General features: G+C 41.5%; 2 protein-coding genes across 2 annotated transcripts; one reads left to right on the top strand and one right to left on the bottom strand.

Moving 5' to 3' along the window:
- Window positions 1-660: 660 nt before the first annotated feature.
- Window positions 661-1,506, top strand: LOC308144329 (arylamine N-acetyltransferase 1-like; the record flags this gene model as incomplete). Its single annotated transcript, XM_080515425.1, has 1 exon — window positions 661-1,506. The coding sequence occupies one exon, from the start codon at window positions 661-663 to the stop codon at window positions 1,504-1,506; it is 846 nt and encodes a 281-aa protein (XP_080371551.1).
- Window positions 1,507-2,064: 558 nt separating this feature from the next.
- Window positions 2,065-15,934, bottom strand: LOC308144101 (E3 ubiquitin-protein ligase MARCHF6-like). The gene is made up of 25 exons (XM_080515144.1): window positions 15,589-15,934; window positions 14,894-14,993; window positions 13,422-13,495; window positions 13,087-13,230; window positions 12,434-12,506; window positions 12,117-12,285; window positions 11,686-11,875; window positions 9,318-9,379; window positions 9,165-9,197; window positions 9,021-9,072; window positions 8,826-8,884; window positions 8,651-8,731; window positions 8,423-8,491; window positions 7,946-8,020; window positions 6,315-6,449; window positions 5,974-6,194; window positions 5,551-5,688; window positions 5,234-5,456; window positions 4,762-4,831; window positions 4,477-4,658; window positions 4,029-4,163; window positions 3,679-3,768; window positions 3,213-3,345; window positions 2,839-2,974; window positions 2,065-2,616 (listed from the first exon to the last, which is right to left on the bottom strand). The coding sequence occupies exons 1-25, from the start codon at window positions 15,605-15,607 to the stop codon at window positions 2,529-2,531; spliced, it is 2,751 nt and encodes a 916-aa protein (XP_080371270.1). The 5' UTR covers window positions 15,608-15,934; the 3' UTR covers window positions 2,065-2,528.
- Between the last annotated feature and the right edge of the window lie 3,015 nt (window positions 15,935-18,949).

The raw sequence follows: 18,949 nt of genomic DNA, 5'->3' as shown, positions 1-18,949 counted from the left end.
AAATGAATAGGGCTGCATTTCTTAGAATTGGATTGTGTTGCAACCAGTAATGTAATAATGACCAATAACCTAATACGTGCCAATAGTTTCTGCTTGATGATGGGGCCGAATTAAAAGTTTTTTGTCGTCCGTTAGATCTTGTATTATTACTTTGAAAACAAGGGGCCATACAGTGGTGTAGTGGTGAGCACTCATGAAGAAGTCCCCTGGCTTTTGAGTGTTGAGGTGACGGTTATGCTTTTGTTCACTGGGATTTATTGGTTGGTCGGTTGGTCTGTCTGTCTGTCTGTCTGTCTGTCTGTATGTATGCTACCAACTTTTCGCAAAAACTACTGCCATCAGCGCGCCGGAGTGTGAGTGTACACAAGAAATTGTGGAAAAAGTGTGTACATCTGTGTCAAACAGTGATGACAACAAATCAAATGACCGTGACAAATGATGGGAGGAGTGGTGTGGTGCATCATATAACCTTGTAATCCATTGGTTTCCATGGTGACAAATGGGTCAAAGTATGCACTCTTCCAAGTACAAGGTCTGCCTATTTGGATGTTGGACAGAGTCCATCTGATATCTGGAACTTATACAAGCACTGAGCACCTTGGCCCTTTCCAACACTGCACTATAAAGTTTATGAAGGCAGTGCGAGTGATTTCTTTGTAGATGGACGTAGGGGAATATTTGTCTCGAATAGGGTTCGAACCCGGACCGGGGCCCACTCTGGAGACGCTGCGGTCCCTCCACACCCGTCACCTGCTTTCGGTGCCGTTCGAGAACCTCACGGTGCACAGCGGCGGACTGATCCGCCTCGATCTGCTTCTGCTCTTCAACAAGATAGTGAAGCAGCGTCGCGGCGGCTTCTGCTACGAGAACAACGGCCTCTTTTCCTGGCTGCTGGCGGGACTGGGCTTCCAGGTGACCCTGCTGTCCGGCCAGGTGAAGAACGGCTTCACGGGCTGCTACGGGCCACCTTTGGACCATCTGATCCTCATGGTGGTCGTCGAGGGGCGGCGGTGGCTGTGCGACGTAGGGTTCGGGAGTGCGGCTTTCAGTTCCCCCCTCTCTTTGGACACGGCTGACCCGCAGGAGCAGGGCCACCGCGCGTACCGCATCAGGGAGGACACGGGGACGTTTTATCTGGAGTGGCAGGGCGATGAAAACAGCAACGAACATAAGGACTGGGATGCGCTGTACAAGTTCACCTTTGAACCCCAGAGTTTGGAGGACTTCAGTGAAATGTGCGTGTACCACCAGAGCTCCCCTTCTTCCATCTTCTTCTGCAAGTCCGTCTGCACTTTGTTAAAACCGGAAGGGCGGGTCAGCTACGTTGGCCGCAGACTGATCACCAAGACCTTCACTACAGGAGCTACAGGAGGCGTGATGAAACACAGCAGAGATCTTAAAGATGAGGAGATTCCACTGGTTCTCCAAGAGGTTTTTGGAATTGTACTTCCTTCGCCTCTTACACCAAAAGATGAGGAAATCACACTGCCCCAGGTTAAATATTGACCATATTTAGAAGGAGAATGCATGATCAGTATCATACCATGATCTGAGGCCACTCATAAAGCTTGATCCAGTATGGCTGAATGATTTTTTTTTTATCTTTTTTTTTAAATAGCCATTCCTGAGACACACTACCACTTTACTTGTATATAGTCTGCAACCGTTTCTAAAAATCTCCCCGATCCACAGAAATTTTTCTTCTGCACCAAATGTGACAAACCATGGATCGAGGTGACAATTACCGGTACCCATGTGCAATTATTGTATTGTATATGCACCACACAGGCTGATCACGGACTGGTGTGGTTCAATTAAACATCAGCTTAAGTCTGAAAGCAGGATGAAAAGAAGTCTAGAGAAAGCAAGCACAGGAAGAGTTGGATCTCGAGGTCACTATTTTGTCATCTCTGTAGAGGTCAGCAAGTTCTGAACTGGTAAATATTCCACTAAAACAGTTCAAAATGGATCTGAGAGAAAACAAGTGTGAACTCTGCTTAAATGCATACAAGTATCCATGTAACCTGATTGTCTGAACAACACACACAACGAAGGAGATAAATTGTCATTTTGATTTAATAAATTATACATACACTTTTAAGATGTACAATGGTCATTGCATTAATCCACATCTGTCCATTTTTTTTATTTTTTTTAAGACAAAGTCTGCGTTCAAAGTATTTACACATGTACAATTATCAGGCAGCACTTTACAAAGCAAGGCATGAATGACAATACAGATGTTGAGCTCCAAATCAAACCTTTAATCCTCCAGCCTCCTCCATGCATTTGAGGGGATTACTCAGCTGTCCCGTGAATATAATACATTTTCCCATTCCATCCTCGGTGGGCATGACAGGAAACTGATAAAACATCCAATCCACCAAGATCCACAGAAGATTCGGGAGGATTATAGTCACATCATCGAGTTGGAAGTTGGAAAAAAAAAAAAAAAATGGGATGAGGAGTGGACAGGATGTACGCAGGGCAACAGGTGCAAAATATGTGGCAACTTGTGACACAAAAATTCACTCTGCGACTGGGTTGGAGGGGGGAACCGAGCTCGGTCGGCCAGCTTTCCGCTCATAGTTGACAAGCCTCTGACCAACCAGGTACCTACAAAGGTAAATCATTAGACGTTATGGGATGATGTAATGCTCCCTCACTTCCCAGTTATACAATGACAATATTTCTACGTTGAAGATATGTACATAGAATTGTTCATTTTGGGAAAGACATGATTTTTAACTTCTATAGGACACAAAGTAAAACTCAATTAGAAATTGTAAAAAAACGAATATGTTAACTCTGACATAAGTGCGTGTTAAATATCCTTACTTGTCATTCTTGATGTGTTCGTAAAGGCGTTTGAATTGTCTGATCTGGAAGGAAAGGATTCCAATAAGTGAGACAACCATCAGAAGGAAGGGATAGATCCTCCTCTGCATCAGTATCTCCATCTCAGGGGTAACTCCTACAAAATAAAAAACACAAAAAGCACAAACTTAGCTTTTTATAGCTTGGCAACATCGGTAAACAAACACACTTGACAGTGGAATGGTGGTTCTCTGGGGGAAATGTTGAACATCTTTAGCCAATGAGCTTGTAGTGGGAAAAAAAAAAAGGTGTGATGCTTCCGTTTGGATCTGAAAAGTCTTTAAATCAAAAAAGTGAAAACTTTAGACGTGATCAGCAGGTTCTCAGATACTCACCCACAGCAGGCACCACCCCTGCGGCAATCACATACGGCACGCACAAAGACAGCAGCAGGACAGAAATGACAGGAGCAGCCAGTTTGCGGATGATGAACTGGAGATCTATGTTTCGAATGCCATTTGCATACACCTGTAGAGAAGTTTACGGACATTACATTGGAAAGTTATTGTATCCATCCAAAAACAGTGACTCTTCGAGGACAAGCTGTCACTAGAAAAAACAATTCTGCACAAGGAGGCAAGGCAGAGATTTATTATCAAACGTAAAGCCATCTAAGCTCAAAAGTAAATCAAACAGAAGTGTATTGATATATGCCCACTATACAACCTCTCTATGCTTAATAATGTAGTAGATTTTCATCTATCAAGAGTCTGAATTATTGACGGTGCGTTTGTAATGGATGCTTGGACATGAAGGAGATCACACACAAAAGAATGTGTCCGACATCAATATAATGCCAACCTGCTCAATAACAGTCTTCAGCCACCACTGAGGGCCCATGAGAGTGATGGCAGCAATAATTTTGGCGTGGAGCACTCCGAGAGCCCAATCCTGCAGATAGAAATCGAGACTTAAGTGTTCCTCAATAACTCATGATGCTTTCCAACATCCTGCAAGAAAATGACTCACAGGGACACCGTGAGGTGAACGAACACACACACACACACACACACACACACACACACACACACACACACACACACACACACACACACACACACACACACACACACACACACACACACACACACACACACACACACACACACACACACACACACACACACACACACACACACACACACACGTACCTGCCACGGATAGAAGAGGGGTGTTTGATCCAGTGGGACCCTCAGTGGAGCCACAATGACCAGTTCAAAGAGCAACCCCAGGAGCAGTGGGATGACTCCGGCCACCAGCAGGGCCACGACCACGGTCTTCAGGATCTAAACACACACAATGAACATTATTAATGGTTGTACTGTCAGTGAAGTGAATAAGTTGTATTCCTCTGTGATTGTGGAAGATTTGCTTCTTCATGGGGGGAAAAAAATCTTCAGCACTTATTGATTTTAAGATGTAAAAAAAAAAAAAAAAAGTGACTGCAAAACAAAATAAAAGACAGTAAGCTCTTAAATACGCTGTTCTCAGGTCCAGCTCTACAGCCTAATGATTAAAAAGAAAGGGATTAATCACCACCATCTGAAGCCCCGCCATTGTGTTTGTGGAGTAACTGAGACGCAATAATGCAGTACTTACCATGAGTGTCCACTCCTGGACTTTATGCATGATGACTGTGCGTCCCTGTGGCATCCAGGCCAGCAGAACAGTGACTCCGCGTATCGACAGCCAGCAGACATACAGACCGCATGCTGCAGTGTACAGCTCGTGGATTTTGGAATTGCCCGTCCAGAAGGACATCAGCCAACGGCCAGTGAAGACTGAAACATGGAGGATAGAACGTATGAACACAGCTTTGACTCTTTTTTACACATTTAGATCACGGTTTGAATGATGTGTTGGTTTTGCTGTATGACGTCTCACCTGGGAGAGTTAAACACACCAGGCTGGCCACCAGTAGAGTAATGCACATGAAAGCAATCAGTAACACAATCTGGGGAAGAGAAGAAGATTTTTTTAGGAATAAAACCTCCCCGATGGGACGAACCGCAGAACATTCTTCCATTATTTGTAACAGAGTTGAGTTGCAGAGGCTCAAATGTACAGTAAGTGGTACCTCGAGTTTAATTTGGCACAGTTCTAAATTTGCCTTTAAACCTCAAATAACAGAGGACCATGAGTTGTTACTTTCTTTTTAAAGACTTCTGTTAAGTATAAAAATAGTTCTGTTTGATAATGTTGCGTATTCAAGTAATGCTGAGATGAGAAGTAACCTTCTGAGTGTATGACATTTTCCCTTTGTGTACTACTCTCAGCCATTCCACATCTCTGCCGTCTTTTTTAGCGGGCCTGAAATGTAAAAACTGCAGTCCGGAACACACTGTGACCATCTCACCCTAAATGGGAAGCGGAGGGGTCTGTGGTAGGGCTGGAACCCCACTGGTCCACCTTGCTGCAGGATAGCCTGATGGGCTGCGTGTAGCCCTTCGCCAACAGCCGGGGCGGGGTTGTTGTTGTTGTTGTGATGGCCATGAGGGGGGTTGTTGTTATTGTTGTTGTTCACGGGCTGGTTGGCATCATTGTCTTCCTGCTCGCCAAGGAGGTAGGAGTGAAGATCCCTGGAGATGGAGGCGTTTCATTTGTTTAACAGGGCAAAGAAAACACGGGGCCGATATGAAAACTGCGACGTGTGCGCACAGATTGTCGACTTACAGTAAATATCCAGCGCTGACAGTCCAGGCTCGAACTAAGCCTTTGAGCCACTGGCGAGTGTGTCCCTGCTCCAGCAGAGCTGGAAGAACAACCTGAAGTAACAACAGCTCCAGGGACAGCTCACTGACGGGGGCATCGCTGAAAGAGTGGAGAAGGTTGGGGGGGGAAGACACGTCAGCTGTGTTTTAATCACAAGACTCGACAGAACAGGTGTGATCCATGTTTCTGGTCTCAACTTAATCGAGACAATCAAGCTTCAGTTTTCTCACAGCAACACATGGCTATGTTGACTCCATGTTTTCACTCCTTATCATTTCCTTTCATTATTGTACAATAGTGTTTTCTTTAGATGGTTGCCAAGAGACGGAGCCACAGGTTGCACGTGGTTAAGTGTCCTATAACTGTGTTCCGCCTGCTGGTTACCTGTAGAGCATCACGTTGTATGGGAGGAAAGTAGGGAGCAGTAGTTTGATCAGCCTGATAGGCAGCCACAGCATCAGCAAGACGATTGAGCCAAAGACGACTACAGACAGAATGAACCGCCGCAGGTGTCTGTAGATTGGCAGGTGAATCATCTCCTGCACCGGGTTAAAATCTGGGTCATTGAGGTTTCTCAGAAACCACAGAACTCCAGGTCTCAGCACCTGATAGAGAAAGAGCCCAAGAGAAAGTGCTCAGCATTTTCATCATTTACAAGTACCTCAAACGTTGGCGTGCGTTTCCTAAATCATTCCAGGAAATGGGAAGTCTACTAGTTGTCTTACCTCTCGCAACAGGAGGATGAAAGAAGCAAAGTAGAAGACGTAGACCATCCCCACTAGCCAGTGAAGAAACATTGTCGTACCAGGTGCCGATTTAAAACTTAATTCTCTGTCTTTCAGCGAGGCATCAAACATTTCCTGCGAGGGGAGGGTGCACAAAAATGTGATTTGAGTTCAGTGTCTGGGTTTAGATGCTAACTTCCCCTTACATATATAGGTGATCAGCTTTATGACACAAAATGACAAACACTATAAAATAAAACTGAACTCCCGTGATTTACAGCTTAAAATACTCCACTAAGAGACATTTCAGAACCTGTACATATACAAATGTGAAAACGCTGAAGTATTCAGGAGGACACCAGCTTAAGTGGCATTTAAGCGCAAAGTGCTGAACGATGAAGACGACTTAATCCACATAGTCCCCTTTACACATCAATCAGCCTGTGTTCACAGAGCAGGAGACATGCTTATGGCTGTGTAAGCTGCTCCATATGGTCTGAGAGAGAGTGGCTCAATATGAACAGGCCCATGGATAATGACAGGCTGGATAACTGACAATTTACATGTTGGCAGAAAGGGGAGTCGGATCGCTGCAACGGTGCTTGTAAGCTTTGACGCATACAAACACCCCGACACACAGGAGAGCGTCGCAAACAAAGAGCTGGCATCACAACACAGAGCCATATGGCGCTCTCGCTCTCGCCGATCCTTCAACCCAGACGCCTCTCTGTTTTTCTGGGTGTTAATGAACGTATGAACTGTGTAACCAAGAACATCTGCTTTTGTCCATGTTGTTGACAGTGCTGCTGAAAGCCATATAAAGTGTGTTATGAGAGGCGCTCATGGGTAGGCATTACCCTGCTTCAAGTTAACACACTGGCGCACAAAAGAGCTTCACATTCACGCTGCCGGTCTTGCATACTATTAAGACTTGATCACATCACAAGCAATACAAAAGCAGTGTCTTGAAATTCCTTGTACATGCAGAAGACATGGTGTCAGACGCAGAGCACCATGTTCACGAAATAGGGACGCTACACAGGGGGAGTGTGGTAAATTGAAAAAAAAAAAAAAAGATTTGGAATCAGAGCCAACTAAATTGTTAAGAAATGACAAATAGAAAAACTCTGATTAATAAAACACAGAACACACATTTTAAAGATGGTGTTTTGTGGAGCAGTGACTGCCATGTCTGTATAGAACGTCTGAGTTTCATTCACTTTTTAAATGGGCTCTTAAAGCATATCGCCACCACGTCCAGCTCAGAACAGCAAAGCCCGTCTCACTTCAATGACATAAAAGTCAGATAAAATGTCCTTTCAGACTAGGATTGCTTTGAAACGCATCATATAATGCGTATCGGCTTTAGGACTACATATGAACGTAGTTGTCCCGACTGTCATGAGGAAATCTGACATGGTCACATATGAGCAGAAATTGGCAAAATCTATCAATTATTACTGTTTGGAAGAAGCATTTTGCTCCTCAGGGTGTTTTGTTGCACGATTTCAATTAGTATGCATTTTCTTACCAAGCAACTGAGAGGAGCAAGAGTTTTAAATGAGAGGACTTTGATAATATAATACAGATATTTAAAACCGGATTATGAAGAGAAAGCAAGGGAGCCTTACCAAAGAGCAGATGTCAAGCCACCAGCCGCAGATCAGAGGAAAAACGCCGATCTCCACCACAACCAGGAGAGAAACCTGAAGAGAGAATGGAGACCAACCAGAAAGACTTTATTCGCTATGTCAACGGTACTGCATGTTAAAATCCCCCAAAAATGTTGAAAAAGATTACACAAAAATGTAACATGTACATTTGTTCTTGGTGTGTTTATATTGCTGTACAACAGAGTTGCATTTTAAATCTTCGTTTATGCTTACTTGAAATATAGGAAACTATGAAATAGAAAAGACTGTTGATGTGTCGATGATGATGTAACCTATACATGACTCTGTGTTGCTTTTTTCTACTACCCTCTAATAAACACCAAGTCAAATTGTCAGATGTTCTCCTCGGGTAATAAAGGAGTGATAATATCTGTGTGTATTTCCGCCAAAGCCAGTGGATGAGTAACAGAGTAGGAATGGATTTCTGGAAGTTACCTTGACAACGATGTAGCAGACTCCCAGGAGACGCCGAGAGCGCTGGAACCTGACCAGTGCAGCCAGACCCTAAGGAACTTATTAAGGACCAATACTGTGTCCACATGCAACGGCCAAACACAATTAAGGAGACCTTATTATGCTACAAGACTACAGTCCACATGTATGAAACTGAACAACATTGCTCAGAGGTGTATGAGCTATTCATGCTGTGAGGTAGAAGGATACATGGCACAGGATGAGTGTCATGGCCAGCAGTATGTAGCCCACGATTGTTGTAATCAAGCCCTCAAAGTGAGAAGCTTGCACCTACAGGATACAAAATTGAAGTGAGTACATGTAACAATATTTCATGGTATATACATGTAATTGCAGTATCAAAATAAAACGATGCCATTCTTACATATTCCTCAAAGCCGAGACCAACAACAGAGAAGTGTCCGATGTGATAAGGACAGAATGCTGTAGACAAAGACAACAGAAGACTATTTCAGAACCAGGAGCATTCAAAACTGAACTTTTAATTGTGTTTGACTCGACAAAACTATCACGAGTGTGCAGCATTTTTTTTAATGCTTTATTGTTTAAATCTACTCACCAAACACGAGGATGAAGAGTGTGTTAAGAGACACAACCCAAAACACATGTTCCTGAAAGACAAAGACAAATCATTTGCTGGTAAGGTTTTAATAGAAAAATATCATGAGACATGACCAGAGAGTTACAAACGATTAATACTTACCAAAAACACCAGTGATCCATCCAACCCAAGCATCTAAATAAGAGATGGAGATATGAAGTGTGTGAAGGTGAACAGCAATGGCATCACATACATGTTAGAATGTAAAGCATGCATTATGAAGGAGGATCTTTGGACATCAGTAATATGAGTTACCCTTTCCCAAGTGAGCTCCTCTGCTGCTCTATCCCACTCCAGAGCATTCCAATTCATGTCATCTACGGAGACAGAAAGAAGCACGACATTAATTTAAGTACATTTGTAAAATGCCAATGTCTGTGGTTGATATTCTCCACATTTGCCCTGTGATCAGAAAAGACAAAACCTGCTGTCCAGACCTAAACCAAGGCCATTCTCCAACCAGGCCAGTGTGCTACCCCCAAGTTCGTCATTTAAAAAGCACAAACATAAAAAACAAAAAAAACAAAACTGTATTAAACATGTCTATGCACATCTTCATATGTCCAGGTAAGAAATCGAATCAGGGCAACAGGACTTGTTCTGACAAACCAGCCAAGTCAAGTAAAGAGTATGAACTGATGAAGCCAACTGGATAAGTGGCAGAACGTTGTTTTGGACACGTGACCAAGTCCAGAGGACCTGATTCAATTGCTTTGACATTATTCATCATAATAAAACAGAGTCTGTGTTGGAGTTTTTTTGTGCCCTTTGTTAGCAGTCAAGAAGCTGCAGTCTTGACTCAATGGACTGCAATTAGTGCTGAAAAAAATACCGCTTTAATTTAATTAATTGATTTAAAACGTTTAATTCGCTAAGCACTTTTACGTAATTAATGCAGTTTTGTTTACTTCCGTTTAGTTTTTTTTTACTCCCTCACTGGAGCAGCAGCATCTCTGGATGCAGCACTGTGACGACAGAGCAGCATAATACCAAGTGGAAAAATATTAACATAGAAAGTTTCTCTTTAAAAGTTACATGACGGCTGATTGAGAAAGTGAAAGTCATCAGCTTTACTTTGAAAAGCCGAATTTAACGACCACGGAAGTAAGTCTACAGCAAAACAGCAGGTTGCCATGTTGGCTGACCAGTATCCACCAAACTGTTCAGGCTGGACGAAATACTTGCAGGTGAAATATTCATTTCTCTTCTTTCTCTTGCTCTCCTGTCTGTGTGTGTGTGTGTGTGTGTGTGTGTGTGTTCGCGCTCTCTCTCTCTCAACTTTCTCTCTCTCCGGATATTACAGTAAATTATTGCCAATTTCTTCATGTAATAAGTTCAAAACCTTGTTTCTAGAAATATTCAAATTGTCAAAGTGCACTCTAACTAAACCCAGACTTATGTTTGATGTTTAATAATTAATTTATGTTGTGATTATTTTGCTGATCTTGCAGAGAAACAGCATTCACGCAAAGCTAAAAGGACATTCTAAAAATAGTCTTGGAATTTAAATATCGTCTTTGTGTGTTGAGTCGATATTAATTCCGTGGTTTTCCCTCATTTAATCTCATTACAAGCTTCAGTCTTCAGAACATAAACAATGCAATTAATTGCAACTAATTACAGAAAAATATGCATTATTTTTTTTTTAATCGATTGACAGCACTAATTGCAATACATGAATGAATACATGAATTGTGATTTCCAGGGTCTTCGGTAAGTGAAAGGAGTAGATCCCAGAGCTTTAATGTAAGTGATGAAAACAACACTGAGCAACAACTTTGATGTGTTAATTTAAATTCAGATTAGTATCGAGGGTACAGCTCACATTTCTGTTAAGCCACGTGATATGAGAGTGTGCCAATTTGCAATCAGCTGCATTGCTCTTGCATTGAGTATGGACTGATTATGATAGTTACGACTTGCCCTGTATTTCATTGTATTAAAAGCACATTACTGTCAACAGAGCTAAACGTGTATCTTTCTGCTCATAGGATATGGCCACAGCACCGCAGTGAACAACAATGAGACAAGGCATATTGTCATGTCTATGACCAGGCAATGTGATTTGATTAATGCTATATTTCTAGCTTGTTGCAATGGGCAGCTAATGCTACAATATTAATGTTGTACTTCCAGAGAACTGTCAGCTCCGAAGTGAACATGCTATTGTGTGGGTATTTTGTCTTGGTTGCATTCAATTCACATTACCAAACACCCTGAAGCAAGAACACTGTATACCAAAAGCATAATTTCTTATCAAGCTTTTTATGTCTTGCAATAAAATAAACATCATTGTTCATTTCAGCGCTCGAGGAGGCTTCTGATACAGTGTTATATGATTCAAAGAACAATTTGGATGTTTTGGCAGAGCACATAGATAGTTCTGCTTAATCTGTAAGTTTCGTTTTTGTTGAGAAAGAACTTTGTATTCTGTGCAATAAATGTACTGCCTCTATAATCTAATGGCTTGAAAACAACTGTTCAATGAAATCCTAAATCCTTATGCTCCACCTTCAGCCCGTTCAACACATGGGTCGGCAGTACAGACAAAGCTGTTTAAACTAAATAGACAGTTCTGTTTTATTCACCATAAAAGTGGTGATAATACAATGCAAACTCCAACCTTGTGCTCCATTGTTGGGGTCTGCATCTTCAGCAGCTGCTCCCTCTTCTTCCTCCAGCTCTGGGTCATCGCCCTGGTCTGGGGGCACATCGGGGGGCTCAGGCTCTGCCTCATTCTGGGCAGGCGGATCGGCAGGGGCAGGCTGGGCGGCAGGCGGCTCATCAGCTGCTGCCTGACCTGCAGCCTGTGCCTGAGGGAAGAAGATGTACGGCTTTAATAAAGGTAAAGCAGAACAGTGGACAGCAGTCTTATGCACTAAGGTGGTATTCAATATTAAAACACTGCATATTGCATTTTCAATTTTTTTCTCTCTCTGAAAGAATAGATTGATTGATGCATGCAATATAAAATTAAATACATTAATTTGCAATGCCTTTGTATCTTGAAAATGTATACCACATATTTCTAAAAATCACAAAGTCATGTTGTACCTCATTGGCTTGCCCAGCAGCATTGGGCGGTGGTGGTTGGTGCTGCTCTAACCACTGGGGGGCGCCACCATGAACTATCTGCTCCCTGAGCCACACCAGGCTGATAAATGCACACAGCGTGCAGGTAACAACAAAGCAACCCTGGAGACAATCTGCAAGCAGGTTCTCTCTGCAAACAAAAAATAAAAGGGGTTGTCCTCTGTAACTGACAGGTGCAGGAAACTATGTAGGAAAAACAGGTGTTCACGAGTATTATTTTGATAAGGGTAGCATAAAATGTATTTGATTAAGTGTGAAGTCTGATGGATGCGACTTACGTAGACAGCATGTCCAGGGGCAGTGTCAGAAGAGAGCTCACAGAGCCAGTAAAAAGACACTTGTAGATGCGACCTGAGAAGTGAAACAAGATAAGGCTTCATTGTGCACATCTTGAATGGATTGTGCACTTAAAGGTTACCTAATATCTCATATGTGACAACTTACATAATACGCACAACTGAATAGATCTGCTGGACATTTTTCTTTCTTTTTTTGGTTACCTTGACCACAAAGAGGGATTTACATATCTTGGGACACATGAGGCATTACTTGTTATGTAATAGTAGTAAAGCTGTACCAGTAATTCTCTTGATCATGTTAAACAACAAACACGAGCTAGTATAGGAGGATTACCTCATTGATATTCTATCAATAACTGTAATATAAACACCAAAAAGAGAGAATTGAACAAATAGTTTTTTCAATACGTGTGATCACAAGTGTATTTCTAATTTGGGTCAGCAGATAAAGATTACCCATCTGCTCTATTGAGCAATATTGTGAACTACACCAAAATAACAGAGTAATTCCGACTGCTTGGGCTGAATGTTCACTTCATCAAGAACAGATACCACATGTACATGTGCTGTGGAAGTAATCCTTGTGACTTTGAATATGGTTTGTCATTGTATTCTCTTTGGTTAATACTTACATGCAGTGAGAGGAACCACTCCGAGCCATGCAAAGGCCACCAGTGTGTAATGAAACCAGTAGCGAATGGCCGTGCCCACACTGGTTAGCAGGCCAGCACAGATGTCCTGAATGGGCAGACGTGAGGGCATATCTGGAGAGTAGACTGAAGTGGACAGATATTGATACATTATAAAAGTTGCCTATCAACAAAAGAAATCCTTAATTTCACTAATAACCACACTAAAAACTTGATTAGGTCAAATAATGACTCAAATAGAAACATCTGCAGAGTTAAACTCTGAAGCTGTACAATATATATTAAAGTGGATAATCATCGCAATTACAAGGACTTACTTGGTGTGAAAGCAAATCTGTGCTTGCATAATTCACAGTACTCCTTCCTGCTGTGTTTCAGCCACTGGACCAAACTGAAAAGTCAGATTTGAAGGATAAACATTAAAATTTTTTTGTTGAAAGTGAATATGCTTGCTAAAACAGGGTTCTGATTTGATTTTTTTAATCTCATGAGTTAAAACTCAAATTAAAGAAACAGTTATATAACAAAAAGTATCCAGGGTATATATATTTTCACACATTCAGGTTTGGTAAACAGTCCGAGAGGAGTTTTGCCAGTTTATTAAATGCTGACTAACAAAGAGAGATTAGCTTTCATCCAATACTAACAAACAATGCAACCCCATGTGTTTAATATTTAAAAAACAATCTGAGATGTAGACTTTGTCCCAGAAAGATCTTAAGAGTTGAAAGAGCACTCTTTATGGCACTTCTGCCATCACTAAACAATGTCACCTGTGATGCTTCGTCACAGCTCAACTGCGCACTTGTTCTTGGGTCATAACAAAACCCTCCTAATCTGATTAATAAACGACTGTATTAGCTCGTTTTCGATGTTGACAGCCCATAAAAACACCATCTTGGCACACTATTACAGAAGAGTCTCTGGAAATAACAACTGGTTACTTAAGGACTCATTACACATGCTGATTGCGACAATATGAAAACAAATAGAACTGCACTGAAATTGTTCCCTTATTCAAGCTGACTTTACATAAATATAAATTTCACAAGGGATGAAGTTTGAAGGTTTCCTTAGAAATCCAGGCTGCTTCATGCAAAGACTTACCAGAGAAGATAAAAAGCCCTTCCCAATTGCCTAGGAATTTCAATCCACCCCACTCAATACTCCTTTCTCCAAATACCAGGAGAGACAAGTAGTGGTGAGTAGTGGACCTGTCACTGTTAATCATGGGAATTTCTCAGTAGGTTGATGTATTTATACTGTACTGTAAATCTGTGATTACAACACTCTTTGACCAGTATTCACGAATGCGGGTTTCTCTTTCAAGGCTATGGATTCAAGTGTCACAGAGTCACAGCAGGGTCAGCTGGAATAGTGGTTCCATGAAAACCTCTGGACAATATCCCAGCTTCCAAAAAAGTAACGAGGCAACCATCATTTATTTCTTCCAAGTCAATAACAATAAGGAAGTATATTAGTGTTCTTTTGCTTGGTTCATGTGTAAAAGAACAAGACAGTTAGAAATATGTGTTTTATGTTGTATTATTATCCTAACAAAAGACCAAAACATTGGTTCAGAGAAAGCATGAATTAATGTGTCAAGTTAATCTTATATTGTTATGGTAACCGGAGTGTTTTTATCCAAAAGTAAATGCTTAGAAAGTGGGGTGAAAGAGTGTGTGTGGCGGTGGGGGTGGTGGGGGTCTCAGGAGAAAATGCAACTGCACAAGGTCACAATAATAACAGCTAGCCTTCAAAGGTGCAGTGCCAACCAAAACACACTTACCATTCCTGGTGGATGAACTTGATACTGCCTGTGCAGACACACGGGTGGTACAGGGGCTTGTCCGGGGTCCCCTCGGAGCGACACACGCGACAAATATCCGCTGCAAACAGGAAAAGAAAAACAAACAAAAAAAGAAACACACGCAACAATTATGTGGCTGTGTGTCACGTCCGGGGCCAAAAGTTAAGTAAAGACGTGTAGAAAATGACCGGGCTTGTGGCGATCTGAGGAGGGATATATTTAGCACTGAGGAATGTAATAGAGAGGCGTCGTATCGGTCACGTTAAATACTCATACCACCAGCAGAGTACACAGATTGAAGAGAGGTACGGGAGAAAATTCGGGCATTTGAACGAGCAGCACACAACAGGAGGCGAGAATGACATCAGCGGGCAACTTCTGGTCGTTTCTCCGCTCGTTTCGGACACATTGCTGCGAGTATACGCAGAATACCCTCACGTTGAGCTCTAACTCGGCAACATCGACATCCAACAAGCCCTGTCCCGTCCTCTTGAATTAACCTCTCACTACGATAACAGGCTATATTAAGCAACGCTATTAAGCTAAGTTAACCATTAGCAGGCCAGCTCGTCAGCAGCAGCAGCAGACTCGGCTAGCGGCGTTGAAGCTAACGCTGCACAGACAAAATAAAAATAAAAAAAACAACCTTAAAAGGGACGCATTCAGCCTCCTACCTTCCTCCGCAGTGTCCATCTCGTTTCCTAAGCACGGGTCGCCGTTTCTTCCAGGAGTTTCTTGCGCAGCGAACCCATCCACGACAGACAGCAACGTTTAGCCAGCCAAGTTAAGCTAGCGGCACGGCTGGATCCTTCTGTCTCTGATGCATCGGCTGTCATAAAATGGTCACCCCGCAGATTAACACTTGTTCCGCCGCGTCCTCTCGCTCCCGGCTGGTGCTCGCCGACAGACGGAGCGTCCTTATACAGACTGAGGTGGTCACTGTGAAACAACAAACGGTAGAAATTTCACATCCTCTGTGTTGCTGAGACGACACTTTAACTGTGGGAGACAGACGGCTAGGCTAGCAGTTAACCCCCGCGAACGCATGCGTCAACGTCACAGCTCGCTCTCGCGCAACCGTTTTACGGCAACACGGAGGGAGTCAACAACAAGGGCTCGGTTATACTTCTCTACCGTACGCACAGCCCTATGTGTAGCTTCTGCGTCGACTTTCTATGTGCCGCGAAGTAGTTTGCCGAGGAGCCAACGCGTATGGAGTATAAGTGACACTTGAGACGTAATATTGTAGGCGTTGTATATTTGACACGTTAGATATCATATAACTATGTTTAAAACTTACATTTTACATTGAGTATAATCTATAATATACATGAACAGTAATCCTTATCAAATTTGGAAACACATAGTTCAATTTTGGAGAGAATGTCTTCTCATAGTAATCTTTGCACCTTGCCACTGAGGCAGGCACAAGAACTAACTAACTTGAAATTCAAATCAAATCCCAATAAAGACACTTTTCAATTACTTCTCTGCAGATCTTCAGTTTATTCATCAGGCATCTTTTGATAATAATAATAATAGTCCCAGGTAATAATATTTCTTTCTTTTCATTTTCAGAACATACTTATTTAAAAAAGAAAGAAAGAAAGAGAGAGAAAGAAAGAAAAAGTCAAGTTCAAACATAATGCTCAACCCCAAAATATTTTGTCTCTTTGGAAGTACAAGAAAAACTTTTTTATATATTGAAAGGCAATGATGAATTAAAGTCAACTCACCTTTTATTATTATTATTATTATTATTATTATTATTATTATTATTATTGTAATGAATGCATTTGCTATTGTTATTGATCCTCTGCTGATAGGCTTCTCTATTTATTACAGTAAGTATATTTATTCATACCTAAAGAATCCCATGTGAGGAGAAAAAAAATAAACCCTTAAAAAAAACATATAAAAAAATGCTTAGAGGATACCATCCAGAATAGCAGCGCCCATAGGTTATTTGACACCCAGCATCTTATTAAGTCATTTTTAACTTTGCCTCAGGAGAAATATATTAAAAAAATGTCTCTTAAGATTGATCATCCGGATATGATGTGATCTCAATAAATTCCTGCGTTTGTCTTGTGTGTGGGAATGTTTTTTTTTTTTTTTTCTTTGTGTCATAAATTATATTAACTGCTCAGACGAATTGGATACATTTATGACCATAACACCAAGCACCGACTCGTGATTGGATTCTTAATATTGGACCTGGCCTCTCACCGGCGCCGTGGCTTAGTTGGTTAAAGCGCCTGTCTAGTAAACAGGAGATCCTGGGTTCGAATCCCAGCGGTGCCTTTTGAACGGACTTGATTCAAAGGCGTTAAAATCTGACCAGGCATTGCGAATAACCACAAATCGAGTAAATCAAGAATGTAACGATTACGAGAAATTCTCTACACATAAGTTATGTTAGGGTATAAGAAAGGCATTGTTTAATGCATTACATTTGCACACTCACAGTAAAAGACCAATTAATTTGCACCCACTAATCACTTCAATATCATGCAAAATGTCTTATTGTGGCCTCTGAAACTCTTACTTTCACTTTGTAACGTTGTCTGCTTGACGTCGTTTACGTCATCTTGACGCACACCGACGTGCTCTGCAAACTTTGCCAGACTTCGAGGAGCAACGTTACATTTGAACTCTGCACGGTATGTCTGATTTCTCAAAGTTCAGGCAAAACGTGCACGCTGCGTCTGTGATTTATCAAACTGAGGCACATGCGCCGGTTTAAGGCATAAAAAAAGTTAAAAGTATTAAAGGAAAAATGCTTCGTCACGGTGTTGCGCAAATGACCGTGAATATAATTTATATCCACCACATACACACGGTTAAATAAAGACCAACAGGAGATATGCTGCAGAACTTTTATTCAAAACTGTTAAATATGTTATTAGAGCGCTCTTATTCTCTGTCTAAAAGAGGTTCTTATTTTGAAGACTCATACAGGAAGTTGTTCTGGTGTTCCTCATGCGCTCATGGTCACGGCTGCTGTTCTCCCGTGCTACCAAGTTGTCCAACAAATAAATATGCCAAGCAAAGAGGCTGAAGATACCAACGTGAGAGCATCGTTTATTTTACTTTGAGTCATCTCCTCGACCTGCGCGCCTTAACAAAAACAAATAAAGAGAAGCTTCAAAGAGACAGGTGAACAAAGTGTAGAACGGCGAGGTGTGGCCGTGACGACAGAACAGGTGTAGAACAGCAGGAATCGGTGAGTGTGTTGGTGTGTATGTGTGGTAATCTGGAAGGGAAACACAATAAAATGTATATTAATAAACATGTAGGCAGACTGTGGTTACATACAGGTGTTTGATTGATGACGAGTACCAACGAAATCCACTAGTGGGCGCTCTAACTATAAAATAACTTACAGATTCAATAACTCCAAATTGTGGAAATAATGCCAAAATGGGCAAAATACACGTTAAATATAAGACATATAATTATTCAAAAGACCATAACTTAACTATATACAATGGATGGCAACTTTAAGAGCACATAAGAAGCACCGACGCAAACCGCTACAGTATACATTTCAGCAGAGTCTTCTTTAAATAGTGGAAAACGGCTTTGAAAATCCAGATTTATTGCACCATGATTTCATCTTAGAGCAGTGTCTTATTATCTGCACTTTTACATGTACAATTCACATAATGTATCCTTTACTTATCTGAATCCACTGGCGAGTGTGGCCACAGTGAGAATTTATATTCAGATCTTTTGTTCTGTGCTTTTGTGGTCACAAATTCTATTCATTTTAGACTGTCAAATTCCTCCTTTATATAAAAATTTTTTTGTCCTTTTTTTATATATACGTGTTGTTAATAAAAAATACTTCAAATGTAGATATTTTATACAGGTATACTGAATTCGTACAAGTGAATAAAATGCAGTTATGTAGCATGCGAAAAAGTACCATTTACTTTTATTTGGGTACTTTGACATGTAACTGAAGCTACGCAACAGTAATTGTATTACAATAGAGGTTTTCAGTATCCTGTCCACCTTTGATTGAAACTG

This window comes from Blennius ocellaris (assembly GCF_963422515.1).
Source record: "Blennius ocellaris genome assembly, chromosome: 19".
Taxonomy (NCBI): Eukaryota; Metazoa; Chordata; class Actinopteri; order Blenniiformes; family Blenniidae; genus Blennius; species Blennius ocellaris.
Note: the sequence above shows the minus strand (reverse complement) of the source record. Positions and strands in the feature narration are given on the sequence as shown.